Source organism: Staurois parvus, unplaced genomic scaffold (genome assembly GCF_062004578.1).
Source record: "Staurois parvus isolate SC_StPar_1 unplaced genomic scaffold, SC_StPar_1.0 ptg000151l, whole genome shotgun sequence".
NCBI lineage: Eukaryota > Metazoa > Chordata > Amphibia > Anura > Ranidae > Staurois > Staurois parvus.
Window position 1 is genome coordinate 5725547 of NW_028317947.1, and position 18962 is coordinate 5744508.

An 18962-nucleotide genomic window follows, 5' to 3' on the forward strand; every position below is an offset into this window, starting at 1 on the left:
ACTATTCCTCCCACTGACACCAACAATGTGGCACTATTCCTCCCACTGATACTAATGATGGGACACTATTCCTCCCACTGATACCAATGATGGAGCACTATTCCTTCCACTGATACTAATGATGGGACACTATTCCTCCCACTGATACCAATGATGGGACACTACTCCTCCCACTGACATCAATGATGTGACACTACTCCTCCCACTGCAAAATTACAGTTATGAAGTAGCAACAAAAATAATTTTATGGTTGGGGGTCACCACAACATGAGGAACTGTATTAAAGGGTCGTGGCATTAGGAAGGTTGAGAACCACTGTCCTAGAGGGTAATTACAAGAACAACTGATAGTCAGAGGCCCTTGCCATTGCGTACAATACCGGTGCAGAGTCATGTAGAGCCCAGGCAAGGATGCAGAACTATGCCCCTCCCCCACTGTTAATGCATATTGTAGAATGGGTTTACTGCCCTGTGTCCATTGTCTGCCCCCTTGCTCCACCGTGTTTAGGGCACCTTCCCCTCCTGCCCACTACTTTTCCTGGCAATGATTGTGTAATCAGGACACCATTTTTTAACTTTTATATAGAAGAAAGATTAAAAGTTTCACAGTTGTTTTACTACACTATTTGCCCATCTGTGGGAAGCCTAACTTGAAGCTTCTCACATTTATTCTGCCCATAGAAAGTTCTTTTCAATTGCTACCAATGCTTAACAAGAGAATAAAGTCCAACTCCATCCATATCTTTTATGTTGCTTTGGAAAGCTGTGGGCAGAATAAATGCTTATGTCAAGTTTTATTGCTGTCTGTGAAGACTGCACCTGCCATACACTGTGGTATAGTGGCAATTATTATTATTATACAGGATTTATATAGTGCCAACAGTTTGTGCAGCACTTTACATTCATTGTAAATGCCATTCTAATACAGTAGTACAGTATAAAGCAGGGCACTAAAATGCACATGCCTGGTAAACTTTGTTGAAAACAATAAGCCATTCAAAGTTTATGGTTTGCCTTTACACAATGCTCTTTATTGGGCCCTGAAAGAATATATATAAAGTCACGGCTTGGCACATACCTTGGTTGTTGTATTTGGGTGTGTTTACACTGTAGTATATAAGAGAAGACTGCTGTGAAGGGCTGGGAATGTGGTTGGGTGCATCCCCTATGAAAGTGCACTTAGGGGTCCATTTAACAATGTTTTTACCCAACTTTTACCCATGGTTCATACATTTTCTAATCAAAGCCTATGTAAAAACGTGTGAATCTTGGGTGATTTAGGGGTAAAAACATCCCTCGGTCTTTAATTTTTCTAAATTTATACTATGTTAGTTACAATAATTTAGTAAACTACCTCCAATTTATGGATTACACAACCCTAAAAAATTCAGGTTGTAGAAACATTCCAAAGTCACTGTGTGATGCAATAAAAATTGGAGCTGATTTACCAAAGGATATGAGCAAATCATATGCTACAGAGGTTCCTATGCATCCATGATGCATGTTTAAAAGTGTGCAAAGGCTACAAGATATATACACAGACCTTGCTAGCAAGCCCTACTGTTCAAAAGAAGATAAGAACTCAAGGTGGTACTTGGATTTAAAAGGAGGTTTGATTAGATGCTTGAGAGATATGGCCTGCAGGTATAGTAGAAGAAGTAGAAAAAGTCTAATAAGCAAGAAAAAAGGAGAATTTATACCAACACACAAACAGATTTATGGTATAAAAGAATTCATGCGACACCAAAGGGATCATATGCCGTATCAAGTGTGCCCACAAGAACAATATGTGGTGTAACAAGGTTAGCTCGGCAGCGGGTGTGTGTGACCCCCTGGATGGGTGCACAACACAAAAAGATAGGCACAGCACAACAATAGTGGAGGTGAAAACAAACAGGTGCAATTTATTTACAATATTTACAGAAAAAATTATAAACAAAAAGAGACATCAAAATAAATCCTGGCCAACTTGGCTACTTACTGCAACAACAGCTTTTCCCTAGCTACCCACTAGGTACAGCCTGCTGCTATACCTAGTTGCTAGTACTGGGAGGTTAGCCACACAGGCTTTGGTCTCTCTGCACACAGATAACAGGTCAGCTCCCCAGACAGTTCAGGCACAGATCTGGTTCCAGGGTGGAGCAACTCCCTAAGCACTCTGGGAAGCTTTATACAGGTGTTAATGAGCCCACTACCTTCAGCTGGGCTCATTATCTCAGTGCTGAAGGACTCAGCACTTCCCTCTAGTGGTACAAATCCCCATAAACCCTGAACCTCGGACAAATATATCGTCCATCCAGGACGCAACCAGGTGATTTCACCTGCCTACTGTCACATACCCCCCCCTCTTGTTTCAACCTTGGGGTTGTAACACCAGTAGCCAGGCAGGCATGTACCCGGGATAAAGCATCCACATTTCCCATCTGAACACCGGGGCGATGCTTCACCGTGAAGGTAAATTCCTGTAGGGCCAGAAACCACCTATTTACCCTTCTATTGGTCTCCTTATTTTGAGCCATCCATTTCAAGGGAGCGTGATCGGTGATCAGGTCAAAATGTCTGCCCAGCAGATAGTACCGAAAGGAATCTAGGGCCCACTTTACCGCTAAACACTCCTTCTCAATCGTGGCGTAATTTTCCTCGTGAGACTTTAGCTTTCGGCTGAGATAGATTACCGGGTGCTCCTCCCCCTGCCAAACCTGGGACAGCACTGCTCCTAAGCCAACATTGGATGCATCTGTCTGGACCACAAAGTCTTTTGAGAAGTCTGGTGAGTATAGGACTGGCTGGCTACATAAGGCCCTTTTTAAAGACAGGAAGGCTGCTTCAGCCTCAGGGGACCACTTAACCATGACAGACTCCTTCCCTTTTGTCAGGTTGGTTAGGGGTACTGCCATAGAAGCAAAATGGGGAATGAATCGCCGATAGTAGCCAGCAATTCCTAGAAAAGCCCGTACCTGCTTTTTGTTATTTGGGCGTGGCCAATTCTGTATTGCTTCCACTTTGTTTATCTGAGGTTTTATTACCCCTCTCCCAATAGTGTACCCCAGGTACTTGGCCTCCTCCTGTCCAATCGTACACTTCTTTGGGTTGGCCGTAAACCCAGCTTTCCATATTGAGTCTAGCACAGCCTGAACTTTTGGCAAATGTGAGGCCCAGTCTGCGCTATGGATAATCACATCGTCCAAGTACGCTGCAGCATACTTCTGATGGGGACGAAGAATCTGATCCATTTTTCGCTGAAAGGTGGCCGGTGCCTTCTGTAACCCGAACGGCATTCTTTTATACTGGAATGACCCTTCTGGGGTTACAAATGCAGTCTTCTCCTTTGCCGACTTAGCTAGGGGAATTTGCCAATAACCTTTCGTCAAGTCTAGTGTTGTCATGTACCGGGCTGCTCCCAGTCGGTCGATTAGTTCATCTATCCTTGGCATGGGGTAGGTGTCAAATTTTGTAACTTTATTCAACTGTCGAAAGTCGTTACAAAATCGCCAGCTCCCATCTGGTTTGGGCACCAACACTATGGGGCTGGACCAGTCACTTTGGGACTCCTCTATCACCCCCAAATCTAGCATTCTCTGTACTTCCCCACGTATTGCCTCCCGTCGAGCCTCTGGGATTCTATAGGGTTTCAGTTTTACTCTTTCACCCGGTGGGGTGATAATGTCATGCTCCACCCCCGAGGTTTGTCCCGGCAGCTCAGAAAAAACCTCTGTGTTGCGGAGCACAAACTCTTTAGCCTCCTGTTTTTGAATTGTAGACAAGGTGACTGCTATTCCAACCTCCGGAACCAAGCAGTTAGATGGCGCTGGTGACAAACCCTCAGCAACTAGGGATTCCCTGTCCCTCCAGGCCTTTAGCAGATTGATGTGGTAGATCTGCTCCGGTTTCCGCCTTCCTGGTTGTCTGACCCTGTAATTCACCTCACTCACTTTCTCAATCACCTCGTATGGGCCATGCCATTTGGCCAGGAATTTGCTTTCAACCGTAGGGATTAGCACTAGCACTCTATCTCCTTCAGCAAACGACCTGGTCCGGGCCCCCCGATTGTACACCCTCTGCTGCGCTAACTGTGCTTGGGACAAATGTTCCTTTACGATAGGCATGACCTGGGCAATTCTATCTTGCATTTGGGCGACGTGCTCAATCACACTCCGTTGGGGAGAACTCTCACTTTCCCAAGTTTCCTTGGCGATATCTAACAGCCCCCTTGGGTGTCTCCCATAGAGCAACTCAAATGGTGAAAACCCTGTGGAGGACTGGGGTACCTCCCGGATGGCAAACATCAAATAGGGTACTAAATAATCCCAACCCTTTCCATCCTTATCTACCACCTTCCTTAGCATTTGTTTCAGGGTTTTGTTGAACCTTTCCACCAACCCGTCAGTTTGGGGATGATACACAGAGGTGCGCAACTGTTTTACCTTGAACAGTTTGCAGAGCTCTTTCATCACCCGGGACATAAAGGGGGTTCCCTGGTCCGTCAGCAGTTCCTTTGAAATACCCACTCAGCTGAAAACGAGGAATAGCTCCTTAGCTATTGTCTTGGCAGAGGTATTTCGGAGTGGAATTGCTTCTGGATAGCGGGTGGCATAGTCGAGTATGACCAACAGGTACTGATGCCCCCTAGCGGATTTCACCAGCGGACCTACCAAATCCATGGCAATCCTTTCAAAGGGGACCTCAATGATGGGAAGAGGTACCAGTGGACTACGGAAATGGGGCATAGGGGCTGACTTCTGACACACAGGGCAAGAGGAACAGTAATTTTCCACCTCCTTAATGACCCCAGGCCAATAGAACCGCTGCAGTACTCTTTCCCGTGTTTTCTCCGCCCCCAAATGACCCCCAAGGATGTGTCCATGGGCCAACTCCAACACCAACTTCCTGTAAGGTCTGGGCACCACCAGTTGCTCAATGGTTTCTTCTGCCCCCTGAGCAACTCGATAGAGTAGGTCCCTTTCCACAAGGAAGTATGGATAAGCAGCAGTTTTCTCAGGACTCACTAGTTGGCCATCTACTTTTACTACATTTTCCCGGGCTTTTATCAGCGTGGGGTCTTTCAGCTGTTCGGTGGCAAAATTTTCCCTATGCACCTCTAAGTCCGAGAAATCCAAAACCGGCAGATTTTCATCTGAGGAGGTGGGCTCCTCCCCAGTCCCTTGGGTCTCCCCAGCTAGTACCGACAAGGGGAACTTGGGAGAGACCTCACCACACTCAGACGCTTTCTGGGATTCACCTTCCTGGTCTGCAGGGGAGACAGTGGGGGGGTCAGAACAATCCCAGAGTTCCCAGAATTTTGGAAAATCCCTCCCCACAATGGCATCATGTGGTAAATGAGGTACCAATCCTACCTGATGAGACAGGTTACCTTTGGGGGTCTCAAAAAACACAGTAGCCACGGGATACTCCCTAGTGTCCCCATGCACACAAATCACTGCCACCTTTTTATGCCCAGAGACCTTTGTAGTGACCATCTCCTCTCTTATCAAGGTTACCAAGCTACCTGAATCCAGCAACCCCACAATATTATTTCCATTAACAGTCATTTTGCACAAATGTTTCTCAGTGCCCGGGCTGGCCGTGCATACCACTGTCGCAAACAGCGACTGACGTCTATTGCTCAGAAAGTCACACTGCATAGGCTCATCCACCACTGGGCAATTAGCTGCAATATGTCCCTCTTGCCGGCAGCGGTAACAAATAATTTTTTTCACCGCTTCTTGCGGCCTTGGCCTTCCTGGCCGCTCTTGCCAGACATTGGGTAATACTCCCACCCTCTCACTCTCTCCACCCTCACCCCTTGTAGTCATCTTACCCGCCGCTGGGGATGGTCTGGTCTTAGGGTGGAAAGTCCGTGAGTCTCTGGAAGAGGAGGTCAGGTTCTCAGTAGCCAAGTATCTCTCCACTAGATCCACCAGCTTGTCTGCAGTTTCTGGGTCTCCATGGCTGACCCACTTTTGAATAGTATTAGGCAGAGACCTTAGGAACCGATCCATGACGACACGTTCCACAATTTTTGGGGCGGTCAAAGTCTCTGGCTGCAGCCACTTCCTGCTCAGGTGAATGAGATCATACATCTGTGACCTGGGAGGTTTCCCAAGCCGAAAAGTCCAATTATGTACCCGCTGAGCACGGACAGCGAGGGTAACACCCAACCGGGCCAAAATTTCCACTTTTAGCACATCATAGTTTTTGGCTTGGTCCGGCTCCAGGTCATAGTAAGCTTTTTGCGATTCTCCAGTTAATAATGGGGCCATCAATCCAGCCCACTGTTCTTTAGGCCACTTTTCCCTTTCAGCAGTCCTTTCAAAGGTGGTTAGAAACACCTCCGGATCATCCTCTCCAGTCATTTTTGGCAATAAACGGCCCACAGAAAATGATGGTGTTTTACCAGAATCATCACCAGCCTCAGTCTGCTGCCTCTGCTGGAGCTGCTTCAAAACAGCCTCAATTTGTTTCTGGTGTTTCTGGTCCTGTTGCATCAGCAATTCCCTATGGCGGACCTCTGCTTGTTCCAAGGCCTTCTGCTGGGCTGCAATGCTCTGCTGGAAACTTGCATTTGCCTGCTGTTGATTGGCATTTGCCTGTTGTTGATTGGCATTTGCCAGAGCCAACTGTCTGATTATCTCCTCCATGCTGGCCTTTAGTTACCACAACTGCCCGCATCCTCCACCATATGTAACAAGGTTAGCTCGGCAGCGGGTGTGTGTGACCCCCTGGATGGGTGCACAACACAAAAAGATAGGCACAGCACAACAATAGTGGAGGTGAAAACAAACAGGTGCAATTTATTTACAATATTTACAGAAAAAATGATAAACAAAAAGAGACATCAAAATAAATCCTGGCCAACTTGGCTACTTACTGCAACAACAGCTTTTCCCTAGCTACCCACTAGGTACAGCCTGCTGCTATACCTAGTTGCTAGTACTGGGAGGTTAGCCACACAGGCTTTGGTCTCTCTGCACACAGATAACAGGTCAGCTCCCCAGACAGTTCAGGCACAGATCTGGTTCCAGGGTGGAGCAACTCCCTAAGCACTCTGGGAAGCTTTATACAGGTGTTAATGAGCCCACTACCTTCAGCTGGGCTCATTATCTCAGTGCTGAAGGACTCAGCACTTCCCTCTAGTGGTACAAATCCCCATAAACCCTGAACCTCGGACAAATATATCGTCCATCCAGGACGCAACCAGGTGATTTCACCTGCCTACTGTCACAGTGGGTAGAACATAAAGGGAGTTAAAAAATAGGAATGAGAGAACACATATACTGTATACAGTAAGGTTCATGAAAGGGAAGAAAAAAACATTCATTTCATGATCGCTACAGGCAAATTCATAGTGGTACCATTTTTTAGGCACTTCAAAAGGTACAAAGAAACTCCAGAGTTGGTGATTATATAAAAAGTATGTCCCAAACAGAATCCAGATGGATTTTTACAATGAATACTCTATCACCTTGGGGCCTCAACACAGAGACAGAACTCTATGCTTTTGATTGACTATCTTACCGACATGGAACTGTAGGACAGAACAATTGGTCTTATTTTAGCAAAACAAAGTTTGAGCTTTTATTTTGACTAATTATTATATATTGAACCTTAACATAACTTCTGAAACTTCTGGTTTGTAAAAAACCTTAGGTTCATAATATTTATAATGGAAAGTTTTTTATAAATAGCTGCCCACTATGGAAAATAATAAAATTATTTTATTGAGCCTAAAAGTGCTTATACAGTTTTTATTTTTATGTTTTTTTATGTTTATTTTTTTCCTTATAAAATAAACTTCATTCTTGGTGATGAGCACTTTTAAAGTTTTTATTTTTCTGTAAAATATTGCAAAATATTTTAATTATTTTTCATTATCTTTATCCATTTACTATTTTTTTAAAGAAACACATCCAGGGACAGCCAGACTATCTTGCAGTGATATCCCACATGTGCTTGCGCTGCTCTCTTTGAAACTCGCTATCCCACTGGCCACGAGACAAGTCAGGTCTGCATATTGGAACCAATACACATTATTGGAATACTGTATCTGTACTGTGAGACCCTACAAAAATAATTATCACAAGAGGAATGGGCCAGAGCTAGTCTGTACTAAAAAGTCTGTACTGCAAAGCCTAGCTCTTATCATTTAAGGTCACTTTAAAAACACATAATTTGTAAAAAGCCTCAGTGAACTGTTCGCAGAGAAGTATTTTACAGATGTACAGTAACAGTAGTTTAGGAAAAAGCCAATGCAGGCGTTTCCATACTTTCCATGGTACTCTGAATACAGTTTTGAGTCATAAACATAGTGTTAGGGATCCGGGTGTGACCAGAAATATGTGGACTGACACAGGGAAGTAGCAGGCTTCAGGAACACAAGCGTAGTCAGGGCTGGAGAGGTCGAATGGTCAGGTGGGCCGTAAGGTACTGTCAGGCACCGCCCGGCGGGATCTCTAGTGACCCACAGACCAGGATTCCCCAGGGCGCAGAGTCTAAGCCTCAGTCTGCCTTTTCACCAGAGCCCCTGATGGTGGGGATGGACTTGGCGCAGGACTGAGACCAGGTCGCGGCCCCTGAGTGCACCCAACTGTGGTAGAGGGGTCCGCCGAGGGTATGTACCGGGGGGAAAGCCTGATGTGAAGGGGCTGGCAGGTTTGGACAGTAGTGACTGGATCCGTGCGGGATGGATGGATCGTCTGGGTAGGGTCAGGCATAGTCAGGCAGGACAGGTCAGCAACGTGCGGGCAGTGAGGTACCGGAGGAGCAGGCAGAGAATAGTCAGGGTCACAAGCCGGGTTCAGTAACTCACGGGCAGCGCGGTACAGAGGATCAGGCAGAAGGATGGTCAGGCAAGCCAGGGGTTCAAGAGGAGACGGTCAGCAGAGGTCAGGATCAAAGCAGGGTCAGCAACTAGGCAGATAGGCAGGAACACAGGATACCAGGTACAGGGGCTCATAGGAAACATACACCAAGGCCCTGATCACAGGCCTGGTCCTGCTTAAATACACCTCCTACAATCAGCTTCAGCTGATGGCTGACTGCAGGAGTGAGCTTCTGGTTGCTGAGAGCACCCGTTGGTCAGCCCTGGTACTGCAGCCCACACGGCAGGTGAGTCCCACCACCAGTGCTGAGTCCATTCCTGACACATAGCCAGATTTAGGGGAGTGCTCAGATGGGCTATGGCCCCCCAGATTTTATTTGTCCCACCCCAAAGCCAACCCTAACCTGCCACTCTACTGCCCTAATCTGACACTATACCACCCTAATCTCTTACTTTACCATCGTAGTTTGACACTATACTGCCCTAGCCTGACACTATACGGCCCTTGACTGACACTATACTGATCTCAGGTATGCGTTGTGTGGGGAGGAGGAGCTCTTCTGCCTGTGCCCAGGCTGTGTGCAGTGCAGGGGTGGAAGAAGGAGCTGTGCTCTTGTCCTCTGCTCTGCCAGCAGTGACCCCTGTCTTCTGTCTAGCCAGCAGTGAGCCCTGTCCTCTGACCTCCCATCTTCTGCCCTGCTGACATTTTTTACTACACCCCCACATTGGACAGGCTAGATCCAGCTCTGGTCATATATACCTCTAAAAAACATGCCTAGCCGCAGTAGATTCTCTGTCTCGCACATAGGCTGCCTACCAGATGGAGAGACCCCAGGGGAGACAGCTCTGATCACACCCTCCCAAACATTTATCTTCTCACCAGCCACACCTTCTGGGTCAGCCTCCCAAGGTTTGTAATGTACAGCGCTGAGCGAACTGTTGGCGCTTTATAAATACTGTATAATAATAATAAGGATTGGCTAAGGTCAGATAAACATTCATAATCCAGGGACTGATTTTCCCTCATTATTTTTGGAACATTCTTCCAGATTCAGGCAGAAGCAATAAGCCACCAGGTTTAGGGGATACACCTGATCAGCTCTAAAAAGTAAATTGCAGCTCAGCTGTTTACAGCAAAGCAATACACTAAATTTAGCCAGCCCAGGGCAGGGGCGCTACACTTGATGTTCAATCAGCATGGCAAACTAGGACAACACCGTATGCCTTGGCCAATTGTGTGTGATCTGCTAGATGGGTTCAAAAACTGCGTCATGCACAGATGATGCAAGCCTAATGCAATTAATTTTACCTGCTCTAGGCCTATTCAATGAAGACGAGAAGCAGAATAATCACAAGACAGCACTGGGAACCACTTTGAAATTCTAAAATTGTAATGATGGTCAAGCATGGCAATAACTTTTTTTTTCCATAAGGTACAAGCTAGCAGTGACCAAGCGTAAAGAAGACGAACCTGAGAGCAGTTCCATTTTTAATCAAAATGATCCTTGGACTCCTAGTGTAACGTTCTCCAAATTCATAAATGATGAGAATATTCAAGATCAGGTGAGTGAAAGATATTTGAAAGGCTGACTCTACCCAAGTAGATATTGCCATTTTCAGTGAACACAGGCAGCTTCTTATATCTGTTTCTTAGATATCTTGCAACAGTTTATGCCTCAATACCTTTTCTGCAAGGTGGAATGACAGTATCACTTTCTCACTGGTAAATTCTAGACATGCACAGTATGCATATTCCACATTATATTTTACTGTAGCATGAAACATGTTGAAGGATGTCCATTCTCTGGAGTCCCTTAGAAATGGGAAGTTACCTTCTGATTCAATGTGTAAGCAACAGTGCAAAACTGAAATATTGTGGCATGATTTTTATGGTATTGATCTTTTGGTAATTTTTTTGAGGGGCATGGCCACTCCACCACAATTTTTGTAAAATACACTAAATGTTTTTCATGTATTCATTTTCTCCATTTAAAACTAGCAGCTATTTAAATATTAACTCTAATTTATAGACTGCTAAATGAGTACAAATGGTGCACTACTGACTGGTGACTTAACAATTCTGGAATTTCTCTTCGTTAAGGTAGTGAGTATCTAAAGATATACTAAAGTGTATTTAAAGGCAAAGGGAAACCTCCCCATTAGGGCACAGGCAGCACAAAATAACCCAATAATATTTTTAACCTTTCCTTACTCCCTATCCAAAACACATACAAAATTTTGGCTTTACCCCACAAGAGTCCAATAACTCTGGAAGAGGTCATCTGGAAGTAAGTGAAGGCACACCTTATCCATAACCTATACACACGATACCCAGCACAGGGGGCACAGTACAAAAAAAGACATGCTCTGCACTAGGGAGCAATGATTAACCTAAATCTTATGAGAAGACACTCTAGTCCATTGCGAGAGTGTCTTCACACAATATTTAGGTTGATCTTTATTCCCCAGGGTCTCACCTAAAGAAGGGTGACATCACTATCATACATCATACTAGCATACATGTAAGAGTGGGGTAAGGTAGCTATTAAATATTTTTTTATTTACTGGTAACTTATGGACCAACTAAAAGAAGGAGGGTGGGGGGGGGGTAGACAGTATATATGGACCTTACATTGCACCACAAGTGTTGCTTGTTAGTATGTTAATATTTTAATACAAAGGAGGGTACTGTATATCATTTACAAGGGGGAGTTGAAGTCAAACCAGGACTTTTAATTTTACGGGTATAAAAAGGAATGCTAGCATGGTGGTACTACACGCAGTAGTAAGTGGCAAGTGTGTCCTACTACTGATAGGTGGTGCACATGTCATGTGGCAGTCCAGAGACTGTTAATCAAGATGGCAGATAAAAGTGTTAGCACGTGCATGGAGCAGAGTATTGGCGATGACGTTTCTTGTGAACGAAGGCGTAAAACCCACCAATATCACCAAAAGACTTCAAGCTCAGTATGGTGATGAGATGCTCAGCTGCAGTAAGACATTTGAATACGTGTAAATGTTTCAAAGATGGCCGTACGACCATCGGTGACAATCCCGGCCTTGCTGGTTCCAAGCCTACAGCAGTCATTCCTGTGAACATTCAGTGCATGGAATGCCTAATCCTGGATAACTGATGCATAACCTGTCATGAAATTGAACAAATTGAGACAAATCTTTCTGTGGTCAGTATTTCAGCACTGATAACAAAGTGATGCAAACTGTCTTAGGATAGTTCAGGCATACTGACAAATCTTTCTATGCCGAAGCTTTCCAGGCATTAGTTAAACACTGCGGTAAGTAAATAAATGTAGCAGGGGAGCATGTAAAAAAATAAATACAGTTTCCACTCCTTGAAATTTGTTCTTTTATTATATTTGAGGTGATTGTAGCCGTATTAGTGCACTTGCGACAGAAACAATTGAGTACTGTCCGTGATACTTTTTTTATTTGCACTAACATATAATTTTGAGGACAAGCTTTCGGGGAATGTTCCCTTCTTCAGCTCCAAGCAGTACTGATCACAATGTTTTAGCAGAATGTTAGAAGAGATGTAGGGGATGAAAAAAAAAAAGAGAGAACAGAGATAAGACACAGCAAAAGCAAAGTCTGGGGTGGGGGGAAACAACACTCACAGAGGCAGTCATGCTTGAGGTGATATATTCATAAAACTGTTGGATAATGATTGAGGAATCCCATGTCCAAATTCAGGCCATTATCTCTTGTGTCAAATAGAATTATCATTCTTAGTTCAAATGTTTTTCTTTCCTGAATGGATTTGAAATTTCCTTTAAGAACTAAAATATTGAGGTCCCCCAAAGTGTGGTCTGGTTGTGCGAAATGGTGTCCCACAGGTGTGCAAAAGTCATCTTCTTTATGTTCCTTGATGGTATGTCTGTGCAAATTCATCCTTGTTTGCAACTTCTGTCCTGTTTCGCCAACATAAGATCCTTTGCTACATTTTCTGCACTGGATAAGGTACACAACATTACTGGATGTGCAGCTGTATGACCCAGAGATATTGAAGTAGAAATTGAAGATATTGGAGATATTGAAGTTCTCGGAGATACATCTCTTCTAACATTCTGCTAAAACATTGTGATCAGAACTGCTTGGACATGAAGAAGGGGACATTCCCCGAAAGCTTGTCCTCAAAATTATATGTTAGTGCAAATAAAAAAAGTATCACGGACAGTACTCAATTGTTTCTTTTATTATACAAACTCAAAAGTCCCAGTTTGATTTGAACGCTTCTCATATTAAAATTTGGTTTCTATTTTAAATCAGTACTGTTTTTTTTTATAAGACATTCATTATTTTGTAGTGGGAAATGTGAGATTTAACCATATGGATTTGAATACAAAGGGCTAAAGGACTACTATGTTAGTACTGGTTACTTCCTTAGTTTGATCCTGCTCTGTATCTTATGAAGCATTTATCAGCAATGTACAATTCTCATTGACATATCTCTTCCACAGGATTTGGTTGCCTGGATTACAGTTGGATTTCTTCATATACCCCACTCGGAGGACCTCCCAAACACTGCCACTCCAGGAAACGGTGTTGGGTTCTTCCTTAGACCCTACAACTATTTTGACATTGATCCTTCTATCTATTCTCCAGATGGGGTTTATTTCCAAAGTGCACAGGATTACAGTTCGTGTGATGTTAACCAAATAGCGTGCATGTCCAAAACAGGGTCTTGTGTTCCCAAGATCCCTCCTTTCACTTATGAAGGCTTTAAGAATCTTGTGAATTTATAAACCAAAGTATATACATGTGTTCTGTGACAACTAGAGGATGTATGATTCCCCCCATGATTTTTGATGTATGATTTTTGAGTTACTACTTCACATATCAAGTTGTTACAACTGCTTAAGGAAACCTTCAAGGGTAAATCGAGCTCTATGAAAGAGATCGGGGAAATGACCCTTGTGTGTTTGAATTGCTATACATGTTGATGCACCACAAACGTTTGTTTCATTTCTATGATGAATAGATGCTTGTGGTAGGTAAAATTAGCAATCAATCACACGGATTTTTCAACTTTTTGGTAAAGCTCTTTTTATGGTCCCTGTTGCTCCCACTGCTTTGGGGTACTTAAAGCTGAAATATAAGGACTGATAAAAATCTGTGCATCTGCTACATTGCAAGGGTTGAATGCTTGTTAAAGAAGAACTTCGCCCCTGCTTTTTATTAAACCCTCTTACCTTGTCGTCCTCAATTCACATCCAATGAATGTCCTGTCCAATGAATGGAGCATTTTCTGCTGCAATCGGCTGCCCCACTGCCACAGCCCAGTCCTGTGTCTCAGTCTTCTTTCCTGATGCCATCAGAAGTCAGTTATCCCTTCCCGATTCTTGCAACTGCCCACCGATGAATTACTGTCAGGGTGATAGGGCCAGAGTAAAACAAATTTTACAAACATTTTGCAGAGAAGTAAAGACATTTTGGGAGTGAGCTTTAAAGTGGTACTCCATCCAAAAGGGGAATTTCTACTTGTTGGCATCCTCCACCTCTCCACTGCCACATTTGGCACTTTTTGGGGGGGAGCGGGTACCTGGTTTTGACAGGTACCCGTTCCCATTTCTGGTTGATTTTGCTGTGATGATCTCCAGCCACTCCTTCCCCCTGCAGCCTTTTGGGACACAGCAGACTGTGGGACCAATCAAAAAGCACAGCGCCACTTGCGCATGTGCAGTAGTTAAGATGCTAGCACCTGCACCCGAAGCAAGGAAATCTTCTCGGGTGCGGATATTGCCAGACACCTGGACATGTAAGTGTCCTTATATTAACCAGTTGCCGACCGCAGGTAACCGAATGAAAGCTGCACTGTGGTCAGCCAGTTCTGGGAGGCCATCATATGACGTCCTCCAAGAATGCACTCTCCTGCGCGCCCCCGGGGGCGCGGCACCTGGCGATCTCTGTGATCGCTGTGTTCTACGGACACAGCTGATCATGTGATGTGGTAAATGGCCAATCACAGTGGCCTTTTACCATGTGATCAGTCGTGTCCAATGACACTCTGATCACCGGGAAATGCAATTGCCGGTTCTTGGCTGCACTTATCTCACGCTGTCAGAGCGTGAGGAAAGTACTGCAGAGAACCGGCAGATGTCAGAGCAGAGATCGGCACTGATCATCAGGGCACCCACCAGTTCCTCTCACAAGTGCCCAGCAGTGCTGCCTACAAGTGCCCAGCAGTGCCACCCACCAGTGTCCAGCAGTGCCACCCACCTGTGACCAGGAGTGCCACCCACCGGTGCCCAGCAGTGCCCACCAGTGCCACCAAGCTGTACCCCATCACTGCCACCCATCAGTGCCACCCAGCAGTGCCGCTAGTCAGTGCCCAGCAGTGCCGCCAGTCAGTGCTGCCTATCAGTGCCAACTATCAGTACCCATCAGTGCCTGCTCATCAGTGCCGCCTATCAGTGCCGCCTATCCGTACCACCTCATTAGTGCTGCCTACCAGTGCCACCTATCAGTGCCCATCAGTGCTGCCTATCAGTGCCCATCAGTGCCTCCTATCATTGCCCATCAGTGCTGCCTATCAGTGCAACCTATCAGTGCCCATCAGTGCCTCCTATCAGTGCCCATCAGTGCTGCCTATTATTGCAGCCTCATCAACGCACATCAGTGAAGGAGAAAAATTACCTGTTTGCATAATTTTATAATAGAAACGAAGAAAAACATTTTTTTTCTCAAATGTTTTGCTCTTTTATTGTTTACAGCACAAAAAATAAAACACTCAGCGGCTAATAAATACCACCAAAAGAAAAAAATGATAAAAACTTCATATGAGTACAATGTTGCATGACCGCGCAATTGTCATTCAAAATGTGACAGCGCTGAAAGCTGGTAAGGAAGGGGGTATAAGTGCCCGGTGGGCAAGTTGTTAAAAGTCAGCGGCTACAAATACTGTACTTTAAATTTTTTTTTTTTGAGACCAGATCTCTGCTTTAAGTCTTGGGGTAGAAGAATAAGCTGTAATGCTTTCCTTATTACTCAGCCTGTTCAGTCCCCGGAAAGCCTCCTCTGCATGGTGCTCCAGCCAGCTGTTGCATGCTGACGTCATCAAGTACAAGTGTTGGAAAAGATAGTCCTGCATTAAACGTAAGGATGGCAAGGCTCCGGCCACAACCTGAAATGTCAGAGAGAAGTGGAGAGTGCTGGAGCGAAGACTAAGACAAGTATTACACCTTATTAGTGGAATACCCTGAGCCTAGACTTAACGAGTATCTAACCCTTCCTGGTGTTCTGTTTGAAATCAGCCTCATCCTGGCTCCAATTTTACAAGCGATCTTCACATTTCAATACAAATGTAATTGCAGCGCTAAAAATAAGTGTCAGATGCAATCATAAAGTGGTTACGTGAATACAGTGATCATACGATATCAGAGTGACATAAACCTAATAAAACATATCAAATCATATAAAATCTGTATCACTACAATCTCAGCAATAATTAAATGGTAAATATAAATAGTCCGTGGCACTACAGGTCACAGAAATGCCAGGTGATGTGTGAGTGCTTTTCAGCAATAATTCAATGGTGAATATAAATAGTCCGTGGCACTACAGGTCACAGAAATTCCAGGTGATGTGTGAATGCTCTTCAGAAATAATTAAATGGTGAATATAAATAGTCTGTGGCACTACAGGTCACAGAAATGCCAGGTGATACGTGAGTGCTCTTCAGCAATAATTGAATGGTGACTATGAATTGTCCGTGGCACTACAGGTCACAGAAATGCCAGGTGATGTGTGAGTGCTCTTCAGTAATAATTAAATGGTGAATATAAATAGTCTGTGGCACTACAGGTCACAGAAATGCCAGGTGATACATGAGTGCTCTTCAGCAATTATTAAATGGTGGATATGAATTGTCCGTGGCACTACAGGTCACAGAAATGCCACGTATGTGTGAGTGCTCTTCAGCAATAATTGAATGGTGACTATGAATTGTCCGTGGCGCTACAGGTCACAGAAATGCCAGGTGATACGTGAGTGCTCTTCAGCAATAATTAAATGGTGAATATGAATTGCCTGTGGCACTACAGGTCACAGAAATGCCAGGTGATGTGTAAGTGCTCTTCAGCAATAATTGAACAGTGGATATAAAGAGTCTGTGGCACTACAGGTCACAGAAATGCCAGGTGATGTGTGAGTGCTCTTCAGTAATAATTAAATGGTGAATATGAATAGTCCGTGGCACTACAGGTCACAGAAATGCCAGGTGATGTGTGAGTGCTCTTCAGCTAATGAATAAATCCGTAGAACTACAAGGTGCAGCAATACCAGATGGGATACTCAAAAGTGCTCATGATCCAATACGGAAATCCACCACCTTATATGGATGTGCACACATGAGAACACTACTGGTTTAATAGCGTTTGTGCTGATCCTTATGGGGGACCAGACTTCTCTAGAATAAGGGCTATGCAAAACCAGCAAAAGGATCCTCCTAGGGGGTAGTATTTATTGTAAAATTTTTAAAAGCAATCCACATGCATTCATTAAAGAGTTAAGTACATGAAAGCATACCAAAATGGCCTCCGTTCTGAACTCTGGCCACGGCGGCGTGACGTCAGCTTGTAAGGCTCCACCCAACGCGTTTCGTGCATATTCACGTCTTCAGTGGCACGCATACACACCGATCTTCACATTTGTTGCATTGCTTTTGTTTGTTGGTCTTTGTGTTGCCACCCTTGCAAATAGGATCTGAGTGATATAAAGCTTAAATCCAACTTTATAAAAATTGTGGTTTATTTGCAGTGCAGATCCTGCCTTGTTCATACTGTCTCTGTGTGGAGGTGACCATCTTGGTAGAGCCAGGCTTTGCCTGCTGATGGAGGAATAATTGAGCAGCAGCAGGAGAGTTTCACAAAACACAGATCGACAGAATGAATATAATGGAAGCAGGGACTGCTGGTCCTGCACTGTACTTGATGATGTCACAAATGCCAGCAAAGGGGAACGGCTTTCTGGGAACACTAATATAACAGACAGGAAGACTGCAGAAGCAAAGAAAAAAGGAACCTCCATTAGAGTAAACCAATGTTTGACTCTTGCTGCCCAAAGTGGTGATGTGGGAGATACAAACTAGTGAAGTTTAATGGCTGCCTGGATACCAGCTTTAAAGTGTTACTAAACCCACAACAGTAAAATCAGTCTTTATATGCAGCAAAGCATACTTGTTATATTCACTGTGGAACCTAAGGGGTTAACCCTCTGCATTGTGTAAAAAGGATGTTTAATCCTGTCTTCTCTGATTTTTCCCTTCTTCTACTGTCCCCGACTCATTTCCCGATAGAACACAGCCTTGGGGTAAGCTGCACATGCTCAGTTTGGTGTGTATTGCTAGAAAGGTTTTTTTTTTTTTTCTTGGGTAGCATCCTGTGGAAAAAATACAGTGCTCTGAAACCAGAGGTAATCAGACATATATCCTGATACAATTTAAAATCTTAATGCTCTTCTGAAATTATGTTTCTTGATCCCCCTTGATCAGTGTTAAATGGACATTATAGAGATTGTTATATTTCAAAAATGATTTTCACTTTCCCATTGATGAAAACTATATGAGTAAGCTCAATATACTATAGTTTAAATATGTTATAGAAAATAAAAGTAAAGTTAAACATACATACTTTCAATAAATTATGTATATTTACTTGTTCAAGTAAGAATTTATTCACTGTGAAGAACTTCAAACACTGGGGTAAGTGAATAAATGTAGCAGGGGAGTATGTCAAAAAAATAAATGCAGTTTCCACTCCTTGCAATTTGTGCTTTTAATATATAAACACAAAAGTCCCAGTTTGACTTGAACTCTTCTCATATTAAAATTTGATGATGATTTAAACAGTTTTCTATTTTAACCACTTGCCGCCCTGCCACTGTGTATATACGTGTGCAGGGCGGCAGTGGAGCGCAAAACCACGTTTTAAAACGGGTTCCGCGGGTGACACGATTTGATCCAGGAGGGATCAATCATTAGATTTCAGCCAGTCGTTTCTGGCTGAAATCACATGATCGGTCCCTGTCCTATCCTGTCCTGTGTTGACATATACACAGGGCAGGATATGATGTCATTCTTCTCTGCCTGGACACATTCCGTTCCAGACAGAGAAGAAGACACAGTAAAAGTG

The 18962-nt window shown here is 44.1% G+C and overlaps 1 protein-coding gene across 1 annotated transcript in view; it reads left to right on the top strand.

Moving 5' to 3' along the window:
• Positions 1-18596, top strand: part of LOC149463872 (amine oxidase [copper-containing] 3-like) — a 31775-nt gene extending 13179 nt beyond the window's left edge. Inside the window, exons 3-4 of the mRNA XM_089674374.1 lie at positions 10251-10380; positions 13293-18596. Coding sequence (XP_089530500.1) covers positions 10251-10380; positions 13293-13577 — 415 coding nt within the window. The 3' untranslated portion in view covers positions 13578-18596. The remainder of the gene's footprint in view (positions 1-10250; positions 10381-13292) is intronic.
• Positions 18597-18962: the final 366 nt, after the last annotated feature.